Here is a 13,076-nt window from a genome sequence, read left to right on the forward strand (position 1 = left end):
GGTACTTGAGTTTCTTCCTGCATGTTGGGTTCATTGTAGTGTAGGCTATTACACCCCCGCCCCTCAAAGTGAAAATAAGTTCGGTAATATTTGACGTAACCATGCAAAAAAGCGATCACCCTTGTAAGCAAACATCTTTCCAAGATTAGAAATCGGCGCAGGCCCAGCAAGTGGATATTTCTGTAAGGTCATAACACTGCTATTGACCTCGGAGGAGGACACGGACACCTCCCCTTTAAAGAGACGCCCTCCCCTTTAAATACGTCAGCAGTCTGCCAGCAGAGGGTTAGGCGGTGTGGCGAGTGCGGTCCGACTGTGGTTGTGTTGCAGGTCTGCTTGTGTTCACAACGACACGCTCCAGGCGCCTTTTCTCGCCCTTACGGTTGTGGAGCGATGGGAATTTGGGAGAAATGGCAGTGAAACACATCGGCCGAGCACTGCTGTCCCTGCTGGGGCTGCTGGCTGTCGCTAATGGTAAGTTTGATTACGGCACCTCTTCGGCTTTTGTCTGGTGGGGGTGGGGGCGGGGGGTGGATGTGTCTATGCGTGTTGTCGCTCTTCGTCATGGCGCTATGCACAAGGGGATTTGTTTTAACCACATAGAGCTGGCGTGGACCAAAAGAACGTGGTTTGCTGCTCCCGATAAACAACAACAACAACACACTCTTTGTTTTGCTGCTCGTTGATTGACCAGGAGACCTTTAATTGTATTTGGGTTGTCTTGCTAAAACACAACAACAACATGGCTGGCTGTTAATGTCGGATTACTTGCTAATATCGCTAGCTAACAAGTTGTTAACATGTATAAACGTGAACCATACTACATTTCAGTATTGGAGTTCATGTTTAAATAGTGTTTCTGTCGTTAGTGCAACATTTATAAACAATCCCTCCCTGCTTCGGCTCGGCTTGTGTGCTTGCTAACAGGGCAAAGGTAGCAATAATAGCAATAATAGCAACGATGGCAGCTCAATGTGCTCACTTACGGTGCCGTCACATGTTTTGGCTCCAGTTTGAGGAGAAAGGCTCCCCTGAATGGAGGCCTAACCTACTTAAGTGGCTGTGTTGTTTGCGTGTAAACACTGGCGGCTCTCGCATTGGTGTCCATTCGTAAAAGGAGTGAAAAGGCTGCTCGGTGGCCTCCCAACAGCCATTGAATGCCGGCGTAGGGCGACAACAGCCGCGCATTCAGACGCCTCCAGACGGGAGTCAGAGTTGAAGTCTGAGGTCATTGTGATGGAAATGTGGCAAGTTGGGGCTCCGGGGGAGGGGGCTGCTTTGGGGTGGATCTGGTCCGGTCTAGCCGTCTGCCGCTTTCAGATGATGCCAGCTGCTCTACGCTCCCAAAATATAATATAATGCACTGGTTGGACTCTGGCTCATAATCTAACAAACTGGTTGTGCAACACCACACTTAGTCTCCCCGAGATGCCTTTTCCTTGTTGCAACCTGCAAACTGATAAAGGTAGTAATTACACCATAACCGCTGGGATTTTATAACTTCACTTCCGTGGCATGTTCCCAACTCGTGGAGATTCCCTTAAAGGAAAAAATGCATTTTTTGGAATTTTGTCCATCATTCACAATGCTTCTACGAAACATGAATACATATTTATGTGCCTTTTCAGTTGGAATGAGCCAGCAAACAATGCATGTCATCGGAACTTACCTATTTTGACTAAAGCCCTAACACCAACAGCGTTCCACTTACATAACTGAGCCGTATATTAACCAAGCTACAGCAATATTGTTATTGTAGCAGCTAACACCAAGTACTACATTTCTGGAGGATGCATCGCCATAGGCATTGTGAGTGATGTTGACACGTCAAGCTAGTCCCCGGGTAAAGCTATCTACTGGTGCTGGTACCGTGTTGATAGTTTAGAAAAGTTAACATTAGTTCATAAATCACGCATAACACATGTATTGTCGAAGGTTGTGGCAATAAGTTGGTCAACTTTGAGATTCCACACATTACCAACACAAACTTGGGGCAGAAACATACACTAAATTTATAATGTACTGTCACAACATGGCAATGTACATGTAGAAACAAATAATTGAGAATATGACAGACGTGTATTTATCACAAGTACCTCAAAATAGACAATTGAAAAAATACCGCAAACACAATTGTCTGTCCACAAGTGAAGAAACCAGCAGACTTGATGAGTTGATGCAAGTTGTGCTGGAAGCATCACACTTTTGTGTTGTTTATTAGATTTGGGTACTTCAGTACTTCAACATTGACGGCCATGCGTTAGCGTTGTGGGGGGTTGGTTTGTGTGGCCTATTAGACAAGGGTGTGTGGTGATTGGTTTGTTCAGCTGGTAGTGTCTTTAGTGAAAGTGGGGGGGCCCACAAGTCTGCGTGGAGCCGTGCTTAAAATGTCCTGAAACCAGACCAACCAGAAAGTCGTAAGCCTGAGCAGATCCAACAACGCTGGTGAGCGAAGTGTTTTTTTTTTTTTGTTCCCTTGCAAGAATACTTTTTCATTTGAAACCGAAGGCGAGTCTCTTCACGAGTTGTTGACTTTATGTAGATTAGCAGCAAGTTATGCGTGTTGCATGCTCACGTGATGCACTCCTTGTGTGCGGTCCACGCATTTGCAATGTGATCTAAGTGCAGACACATTGCAGTGAGGCGAGGCGCCCAACCGTCTTTCCTGCTGTCTGTCCCTCCCCCACTCTCATATTAATGTCCTGGGTGCTTTATTAGGGCTGCATATTTACTGTTTTTGTTTTAAGTTACTGTCATATATTTGTATCTGTACTGTGCAGGATGTTATGTTCTTGACTGGCTATGCATGTTAACCAGCATAAATGCTAAACCATGTTGCACAAAGTGGTAAATGGTTCATGGGAAAAATTATCTATGGTGTGCATACAAGATTGTAGTTGTAAAAAAAAAGTTTCAAAATATGCGCCGCAATGTGTGTGTATAGGGGTGCTGGTGATCCGGCGTTTACATTTTGCTTCGGTATTGCCCCGCTATTTCCTGTGGTTTGGTTGTGTGCTGGGCTACGTCGGACTACGGATGATGTGTGTAATATAGCCAGTATTACATTTAAACATTTACACTTCATCTATGCGATTGGTGTTGGTATCGGTATGGGACAAATTCACTCACTCATAATCTGTATTGGTATCGGCATCATAAAATCCTGATCTATTATTTATTATGTGTTATTGCGTTACTACAATATGCTTCCTTTTCAGGTGTGCGGTGCAGTTGTGCTGCAGTGGAAGGCAAGTTCTGTCTTGCACATAAGGCATTGCACACTTTTGTCTTATGTTTCTTTCTAATGCAGCCACATTGTTGAGCTCAGTTTCCGCTGGGTAGCCATGATACCAGAGCCCGTGTGGTATAACTTCCGGGTTTTGAGAGAACAACAAAGAAACAAAAACACTGCGTCAACTATTTAAATTAGTTGTCGACAATTTTAATCGCCGACATACTGTAATCATGACTAGCCATGATCATGGCAGCCCTACTTCACACACCATTCGAGACCAGAAATGGTACGAATTGGCATGAATTATTTACATCTTGTCAAGTACTGTTTACATCTAGTGCACGACAATGGTTGTTACTTCACGGTTATGCATTTTCACCACCACTTCCACATCTGTGAAGCAGTCATGGCAATATTAGGTCTTTCTGACCTATAAATGGAGTTAGAATGTCGTATTCTCATGTTGAAGCAGGCATCGCCCCATAGCTTCTATAATTCCTCTGTTTTCAACCCCAAACTAAAGGCAAGAAAGCTTCCTGGCTTCAATGGTGATTTTCTGAAAAATTGTGTTAATTGTACAGCCAGTTGTCTTTGGTTTTGCTTATTTTTTCAAGATACTCCAAACCCAGCCATGAAGCTGCATGGTCAGTTAATTCAACCTGACCTTTAAAGTAAAAATGTAATGTAATCAGCACTTACCAGTTGTTCCTATAATGGTAAGCGAGTGAGCCAGATTCAGGTCAAGGCTGTGCTGATCTAGTTCCCCCCCCTCCGTGATGACCAGTGTCAATAATGACCTCCGTTGGGCCCGGAGGCAATGAGTCCTAATTGGCGCAGCAGACAGTGTACCCCGTTGTTGGCATGTAGAGTGTTGTGCTTGATGTACGGTCTTCCACTCACGACACAGGACAACACTTAGAACACCATAGGTGTCCTGAATAGTTAGCTTTAGCTTTAGCAGCGGTAGCTGCAGTCCCACAGTCTTCCCTTTTAGAATGCGATCAGTAATTTGAGTCCGAGATGCAGTCAAAAGTAACGAGTTTCCTCCTTCCCGTAGCATTGATTCAGACACGGTGGTGCGTGTTCTGTGTTGCACACCCACTCTGTCTGGTGGGGGCTATTTGTCTTGATCAACTGCGTCTGGTATCAGAGATCAAATTTCAGTCAGTGCATTTGGGTAATGGCGCTGTGCTCACGGTGTCTGTGGATTGGTTTTTGTAAGCTGCACACTCGGTGTTGGATTGTGAATTGTTTGTTTGAAAGGAAACTATGCAGTGTTGTGTTATGGGGCAATACTAGTTTGGGCAACATTGTTCTATTAATCCTTTCTTCACTACCGCTGTCATTTCCTGCCTGAGCATGAGTAGAATGATAGGAACTTGACACATGCATACCATCACCCCCCCTTTTAACTTCACTGTTCCCTTTTCCTGTTACTTGCCCCCCACCCCCACCCCACCCCCACTCCTCCAGTAAGTCAAAGTCTAGACTGGGTTATAATGACGCTCACAGCTGGTCCCTTGGGCGGACCCCAATCGCAGCTGGGGGGGCCCTGTAAGTCCGGGTCATTACTTCCCCTCCCCTTTTGTATTATCCGCCCCAGCCCCCACCCTGTCTGGCCCTCAAATATCGGGGTTTTTACTGTTCACCCTGGCTGTCCACTACAAGCCGCCCGCCCCCCCCTCCCTCTGGCTCCCGCTTCTCCCACAGAGCTCTTTGTTCACTCGGTCCCATTCCAATGCCTCATGTCGTTTTAATCTCTGCACAAAGCGCCAGTGTAAAGAGCAACAATTATGTGCATACGAGAGCGCCGTTCATGCTAAGTACGCGTCACACACGTCAAGCCCCCGTCCCGTTCTCTGAAGTTACTCAACCCAGTGGGGCTTTAGTTTCACTGCCCGTTCAAATCCCCGATGCCAACCTGCTGTTTGGTCAAATGTTGGTGGGCGTTGTTTCATTGTAGTTTCAAGTGTTTTTGTGGAACCCTTCGGAATCAAACGGGCCAGACTCCCCGTCAACATGCACATATGAGCAAAAAACGTTTTGTTTTTTTTGCTATATCGAAGATCTTGGAGAGTTTACCTTCACATTTCAGGAGCTGGGATTGCTATTGCGTGCGCGTGCGCGTACACGTAGCGCGAGGGCTACGTCGGGACATGCAGACGAATGATGCACATTTCTGTGAAAGCTCTGCACAATAAATACATTGAATAATTTCACTAAATCTTTGATGCTTTTGCATAATGCATGGCCGCATTTACCGAATGCATTTCAGCTCGTCATATGCAATCGTGTTCGTCGTATATAAACATGATGTCGAACGAATGCATGTTTGAATGCAATCAATCACACGACCAACCACGAGGTGAAAACAGAGTGCCGTGTTGTCATTACAAACGACTAATTTATTAAGTGTCTGCAAGTAACGATGTAATTAATGACGCAATGATTGTTTGTAAATATTTTGGGTAGTGTTTGGTGTTTGTGTATCCTTCCACTGGCATATTGGCACATAGCAATGACTGGGCGGGGTGTTGCGTGATTTAAGAAATATTAAATTATTAAATAATATACATTTATTATTTTAATTACTCTAACACTAACATTAAATTATTTACTTACGGTTTTGATCCAAACCTCTGGTGTGTACATACTTCCGGTATTTTGATCCTAAGCTGTCGCATGGTGATGATGTCATCCCGACATGGCGTCACCTGAGTTGCATCAGACTTGTTTAATTGACATCGTCAGCCATCAAATTTTGACGGGAACCTCATCCATGCTTCTCTAGCGCACGTCTACAAGCCCAGATGTCCATGCTGGAACATGAGACGCTATAAACATGCAAGCCTTCTTCAGTGTTTTTTTTTTGAAGCTGTGGAGGTGGTGGACTAGATGCTGCGTCTGCAGTTTTTTTTTTTATTATGATGAATAACATTTTTAATGACTTAATTATTTAATAATCTATTTAACTTTTTCCAAACAACCAGCAGAACCTGACTGGACAACATTGCAAAACTGTTGATTTAATGGCAAACTTTATGAGAGTCTAAAATGTGGAGCCTCCTTTTGTTACTTCAATGTGCTCGTTTGTTATAAGGCATCATGTTTGACTACGAGCCTTATTGATATTAATATAAATGATGATAAAATAACCTGTTGGAGACTCCTGGGATAGCGTCACTACATGTTCATGCTGGATAAACTAACAAGTGGTTAGAACGCAGGCCTCACAGCTTGGAGACCCGAGTTTGATACCATCTTCAGCCATCTCTGTGTGGAGTTAGCATGTTCTCCCCGTGCATGCGTGGGTTTTCTCTGGTATCCTCCCACATTCCAAAAACATGCTAGGTTAATTAGCCACTCCAAATTGTCCATAGGTATGAATGTGAGTGTGAATGGTTGTTTGTCTATATGTGCCCTGGGATTGGCTGGCCACCAGTCCAGGGTGGACCCCGCCTCTCGCCTTTAGTTAGCTGGGATAAGCACCCCCCCCCATGAGGCTAAGTGATAGAAAATGAATGAATGACACCACAATGGCTTCATAAGAACATGATATTAGCTTCCACTTCATGACTCCAGTTCATTCATTTATGAATATGCCTGCAGACGCTATCAATAACTTTCTTATGACGCATGCCAAAAAGCTCTGTTTTACCTGTACACACACCCACTGAATTATGCGTCACGGCCAATTATGAAAATGAGACCATTATCATCCCTGACAGCAAACGCCACAAATGGTGAACAGGAACTACTTCCTGTCTTTATCCAATTAGGAATGGTGTCATCCGTGTACGTCCGTGTGGTCTACAGACTTTTAGTTTTATGAACACGCCTTTTCCCATTTCATGGAACAGCCCTGCGTTGTAACTGCACAACCTGCGAGAAGACGGGCTACGAGTGCGAGACGGATGGCGCCTGCATGGCCTCCACGTACACCATCCAGGGGAAGGAGCAGCATGTTCGCATCTGCATCAACCGGGACAACCTGGTTCCGCCCGGACAACCTTTCTACTGTCTGAGCGCCGAGGGTCTCCTCAACACTCACTGCTGCTACGTGGATTACTGCAATAGTATCGACCTGAAGGTTCCTGGTGAGGCTCCTCTCGTCCATCACCACGTTGAGACTATTGACGTGAAAAAAAAAAAATCACATCTATGCTCCAATCTCCTCTCAGTTCCCACCAAGGAGGACCTTGCAGGCGTGGGCGGCTCCTGGGGCCCCGTGGAGCTGGTGGCGGTCATCGCCGGGCCAGTCTTTCTTCTGTGCGTGCTGCTGATGGTCGCCGTATTCCTGTTCCAGTATCATCAGAGGGCCTACAGTCACAGGCAGAGGCTGGAGGTGGAGGACCCCTCCTGCGATCATCTGTACTTGGCCAAGGACAAGACCTTGCAGGACCTCATCTATGACATGTCTACCTCCGGATCGGGCTCCGGTAATAACATATTATATTGTTCTGGGAGGAGGTCTGCAGATGGTTTTTATTGCCTGAAACATCTCCATGGGGGGCGTCTTGCTCATCTGGCATGAAGACCCACTTGGTCTCCCAGGTGGAACCGCCTTAGACGATGTAGGTAGTCATGGCGATACTAAGTCTTATCGTTACTGTAAACACCAGCAGGGATCCTACAAGTCTGGGAAGTTAGCTTGGAGTCATTATTTGGTCTGCGGTCCACCGAGAGCCAACACTGGAAATAGTTTGTGGTTTAGACTAATCCACCAGAAATGTGTCCAAACGTGTCCAGGACAGGAACCCAGCACCCATACGAGCTTAGAGCAACCTCAGATTAGGATTGACCTTTCATGGATGTTCTGATGACGATACTGATTGCAGTCTATAGAACATCATCAACAACATCTCCTGAATTGGTCTCCTCCTTCCCCGTCCAGGCCTGCCCCTGTTTGTGCAGCGCACCGTGGCCAGGACCATCGTGCTGCTGGAGATCATAGGAAAGGGTCGCTTTGGCGAGGTGTGGCGAGGCAAGTGGCGCGGAGGGGACGTGGCGGTGAAGATCTTCTCATCCAGGGAGGAACGCTCCTGGTTCAGAGAAGCCGAGATCTACCAGACCATCATGCTGCGCCATGAGAACATCCTGGGATTCATTGCAGCTGATAATAAAGGTGACTGGGAGAACCCGGCAAGATAGTAACAATAGTCGGGGGCCGGGGTGGCTGGTTGGCGATTCCCTAACTACCCTGAATGCACCATGGGATGGATGGAGTGTTCCATTCAGAGGAACGTGGAACATAAAGTGCTGTAATGTTCTACTTCTGAAACAGACACATGTTCCTCATGCGTGTTCTTATGTCGATGGTTCTATTCCCCTTCAGACAACGGCACGTGGACCCAGCTGTGGCTGGTGTCGGACTATCACGAGCACGGCTCGCTCTTCGACTACCTGAACCGCTACTCGGTAACCATCGAGGGCATGATCAAGCTGGCGCTGTCGGCCGCTAGCGGGCTGGCGCATCTGCACATGGAGATCCTGGGCACTCAGGGTGAGCTCAGATCTTATCTCATCTGAGATGCTGAAGGCCCAAACTTCATCCACGTGTTGCACGTTTCCTCGCAGGCAAGCCTGGCATCGCTCACCGTGACCTCAAGTCGAAAAACATCCTGGTGAAGAAAAACGGCATGTGTGCCATCGCCGACCTCGGCCTGGCCGTCCGCCACGAGTCCATCACGGACACCATCGATATCGCTCCGAACCAGCGTGTGGGCACCAAGAGGTAAGGGCTTCCACACTCCTCCACCCGACCGTGTCTTTCTTCTACAGCCGATTCATACCTTCTCTATCTCCACAGGTACATGGCTCCAGAAGTGTTGGATGAAACCATCAACATGAAACACTTTGACTCCTTCAAGTGTGCCGACATCTACGCTCTTGGCCTGGTCTACTGGGAGATAGCACGCCGTTGCAATGCAGGAGGCGAGTACCTTCAACGTGTTCCAGAACATGTTCCAGAACATGTTCGAGAACGTGTTCCAGAACGTGTTCCAGAACGTGTTCCAGAACGTGTTCGAGAACATGTTCCAGAACGTGTTCCAGAACATGCTCGAGAACATGTTCCAGAACGTGTTCCAGAACATGCTCCAGAACGTGTTGCAGAACGTGTTCCAGAACATGCTCCAAAACGTGTTCCAGAACGTGTTCCAGAACGTGTTCCAGAACATGCTCCAGAACGTGTTTGAGAACGTGCTCCTGAACGTGTTCCAGAACGTGTTCCAGAACGTGCTCCAGAACATGCTCCTGAACGTGTTCCAGAACATGCTCCAGAACATGCTCCAGAACGTGCTCCAGAACGTGCTCCAGAACGTGCTCCAGAACGTGTTCCAGAACGTGTTCCAGAACGTGTTCCAGAACGTGCTCCAGAACGTGTTCCAGAACATGCTCCTGAACGTGTTCCAGAACATGCTCCAGAACATGTTCCAGAATGTGTTCCAGAACGTGCTCCAGAACGTGTTCCAGAACATGCTCCAGAACGTGTTCCAGAACGTGCTCCAAAGTGACCCGTGTCCTGTTGTACTCCAGGCATCCACGAGGAGTACCAGCTGCCCTACTATGACCTGGTGCCCTCCGACCCGTCCATCGAGGAGATGAGGAAGGTGGTGTGCGACCAGAAGCTGCGGCCCAACGTGCCCAACTGGTGGCAGAGCTACGAGGTAAGGAGGTTCTCACTCTTGGCACGAGAATACCTGAAGTAGTACCTGGTACACAACGTTGGGAAATACTACATGAACACAAATATTGAGACAGCCGGCCAGAATGAAGTCCAGAAACATTTCCATAATTTCAAGATGTTTGTTGGTATCATGAGTTGTTATTTCCTGTTGCAGTCCCTGCGTGTGATGGGCAAGATCATGAGGGAGTGTTGGTACGCTAACGGGGCGGCCCGACTCACCGCCCTACGCATCAAGAAGACTCTGTCCCAGCTCAGCGTGGAGGAGGACATCAAGATGTGAGAGGCCCAAAACGGAGCCGGAGACGCACAACCGCGCCCCCTTCCCCGCTGCTCTCCTCCTCGACCCCCAGACCCTCCAGAACCCCCAAACCCCCCAGGAAAGAAACACTCAAGACTGGAAATGCAAGAAGCCCTGCCAGTTTTTAAAGCCACACTCCAAGTTGTGACATGGCCTACCTCACCTTTTTAGCCAAAACTACTGAGACTACACCCCAGCCCCCCCCCCCCGCCACCTTGTCGTCCTTGTGTCAACCCCCCCATTCCCCCCCCCCATCGCCGTCCGTCTTCATGGGCCACAGCGCCACCACTGTAAATATCACCTGACCTTTTGTACTTTCATCTCCTTTGGCAGGAACTACTATTGTACAGGGCCACGCCCCTTTTTCAGCAGCAGGTCAACCTTCTTTGGGAATGGCTGGGAACGTTTGGAGAAACCATGTTTGTAGTCACGGCTCACAGGACTACAAACATGGCATCTTGCTCAAGCAATTGGACTAAAAACTCAGACTGTGACAGTTGTAGCTTCCTCTGTGAATCCCGCAGGGAACCACTGGACCGCACGCACACACACACACATATACACACACACACACACACACACACACACACACTCCACTTCCTGCAGGGAACATGTCTGGATGTTAATTTATTTTAACTTATTTCATGTGGACGAACACTGAGATGAAAGTTGAAAGGAAAGGTGAAGTCGGGTGTCTCAAATGTTTTTTATGTGTTCCTGTTACGTTGCCCCCCCCCCCCCCCCCATGATGACGTTAGACACTACTGATGATGATGATGATGATGGTTACCTATGATTTAATGATTTTAAACACCCTTTTTGATGTGACTTTTTGGTACTTTTAGACCGCGTGTGTTTTGTGTTTTTAAACTGTGCCAGAAAACGACAAAATGTTTTTGTTGTTCCTCCTCGTTGGTACTACTGACCCCCACGTTTGCTGCGACTCCTCGTCCCGTCTACTTTTATTGTTGAACTGCAGATGAGGAAACATCTCCCTCTCGTCGACACTGGAATATTGCAAACCCAAGCCTGATGTCATTTGTAGTTCCTGCCATTTTTTTTTTTTTTACCCTAAAAGAACGAGGCAGCATTTTGTCGTAGGTCGTCATGGAAGTCCGATGTTTTTTACGTTGGCCACATCGAAGTGTTCCAATGCTTGATCAGGTATTTAATGTGTCCATGTTTGTCTGTTTTGCATGCCCCCCCACCCCCATGAACACCACTGTCATGTGACCGAGGAGAACTAAGAGACATTTGAACCAAACAATTGCCCCCCCCCCCACCACCACCCTTTTTGTTTGTTGCCATGGCTGTAAAACCATTAGACATTTTACTGTGTAATATTTCAAGATGGAGAAATCCATGTTGTGCAAATGTTTTCAGAATTAGTGTATATAGATGATATACAATAAATTCCTTTTTTTCTTAAAAAGTGATTGACGACTCTTTCTACTACACCTCAAACAAAAAAGCACAATACAGGTTCTAAAGTCAAAGTGTGTATAACAGGCCTAGTGTACAGTATTTATATTTATATACTGGATATTAACTTCAGCTTTTGTTGTCATATTCATATGTAGAGCAAAATACAAATACAGATTAGGGCTGAGAATCTCAGCACTGAGGACCGATGCCATACTTTAACCATACATGGAATTTTCTGGCAATATTATTCAATTCGATACGATTCACCCTCGTCACGATTCGATACGAAGCAATAATCATTTAGTTCAAATCAATGCAATCCGATTATAATATGATGCAATTCAACATGATGCAAATAAGCAAAGGGAAAACTCCTCCAAAAAGGATTTGGCTTTATTCCCTCTAGACACTCGGCAGTAAATCCAACTAAAGTGTTATTTGTCTTTTTTACTATGCACCATCTTCATCATTCTTTTTGCCATCTTAAAACATCAACAACTTTTCAAAAACAACTTTCATCCCACTTTCACATTGGCTATGCAATTCCAATCGCAGTGGTTCAGTGGTGGCGTCAAACTATTCAACAATAATTACAAATACTACTAATAATTTAACAACGAAGTAAAAGTGACACTTTAAACAGTGGAATCAATATTTGTTTATATTCCTGTTAATGCTAAACATACTAACATACCAATGTTAATGTTAATGCTAAACATACTAATACGAATGAGCTAGCAGCTAGGCTAATACAGTAGTGGGGAGCAGAAAGTGGAAAACAATTTCTACTCTTTTAAAATTGGTTCACAATTCAGGAAGAAGCCAACTGCTCTGCTGTTCTAATGTCACCTGCTGGGGGGGGGGGGGCAAATAGCTCCTGGACAATTAGCAAAGCAGGAAGATCCACTGACCTGATTTGCTTGGTTCTTCCCGGTGTCCGACCGGGAACTAGACGGGGGATGGCGGTAGACTTGTCCGTGTTGGGGTGTCCCCTTTTTAGGGTTTTTTTTCCTGTGTTTGTCTTGACGCGACATTCTTTGCAAATGACGGACGTTTTGTCGTTCTTTGAGAATCCGTAGTGTTTCCGAACATACCATTTAAACGTCGCGGGGGGTTAAATATAGAAACTTCCAAGCTGCTGCTTGCTACGAACGTCCATGCTGTTTTACTAGTAGTTGTATGTTCCTCACGGCTTCCGTCCGTATTCAATACAAAACGCCAAATAATGATGGTGCATTCAATGGCACCTGGGGAACAGTATATGGGGTGAAGTTGAACATTAATGAAACGGCGCTTGTGTCGTATTTTACCGATACCCACAAACGCATCGCGATGAATCTGGAGTCACCGGTCAATTGCATTCATACCCGGTGAATGAGCCGAAGCACAAGCATCACGCGCATGCGCATGATTGTTTTCCACCCCCTTAA

The 13,076-nt window shown here is 46.3% G+C and overlaps 2 protein-coding genes across 3 annotated transcripts in view; one reads left to right on the forward strand and one right to left on the reverse strand.

The window, feature by feature from the left end:
- Positions 1 to 12,816, reverse strand: part of LOC131136428 (rho guanine nucleotide exchange factor 25-like) — a 68,893-nt gene extending 56,077 nt beyond the window's left edge. The window contains exon 1 of one of the 2 annotated variants that reach the window (XM_058083226.1): positions 12,558 to 12,816. In XM_058083226.1, the coding sequence (XP_057939209.1) occupies positions 12,558 to 12,743 (186 nt within the window). In that variant the 5' untranslated portion in view covers positions 12,744 to 12,816. The remainder of the gene's footprint in view (positions 1 to 12,557) is intronic. The other variant, XM_058083225.1, reaches the window with a different exon arrangement.
- LOC131136431 (activin receptor type-1B-like) lies at positions 285 to 11,653 on the forward strand. Its single transcript, XM_058083232.1, has 9 exons — positions 285 to 474; positions 7,096 to 7,332; positions 7,417 to 7,674; positions 8,130 to 8,360; positions 8,571 to 8,738; positions 8,813 to 8,969; positions 9,045 to 9,169; positions 9,773 to 9,903; positions 10,078 to 11,653. The coding sequence occupies exons 1-9, from the start codon at positions 411 to 413 to the stop codon at positions 10,201 to 10,203; spliced, it is 1,497 nt and encodes a 498-aa protein (XP_057939215.1). The 5' UTR covers positions 285 to 410; the 3' UTR covers positions 10,204 to 11,653.
- Positions 12,817 to 13,076: the final 260 nt, after the last annotated feature.

This window comes from Doryrhamphus excisus, chromosome 10 (assembly GCF_030265055.1).
Source record: "Doryrhamphus excisus isolate RoL2022-K1 chromosome 10, RoL_Dexc_1.0, whole genome shotgun sequence".
Classification (NCBI taxonomy): domain Eukaryota; kingdom Metazoa; phylum Chordata; class Actinopteri; order Syngnathiformes; family Syngnathidae; genus Doryrhamphus; species Doryrhamphus excisus.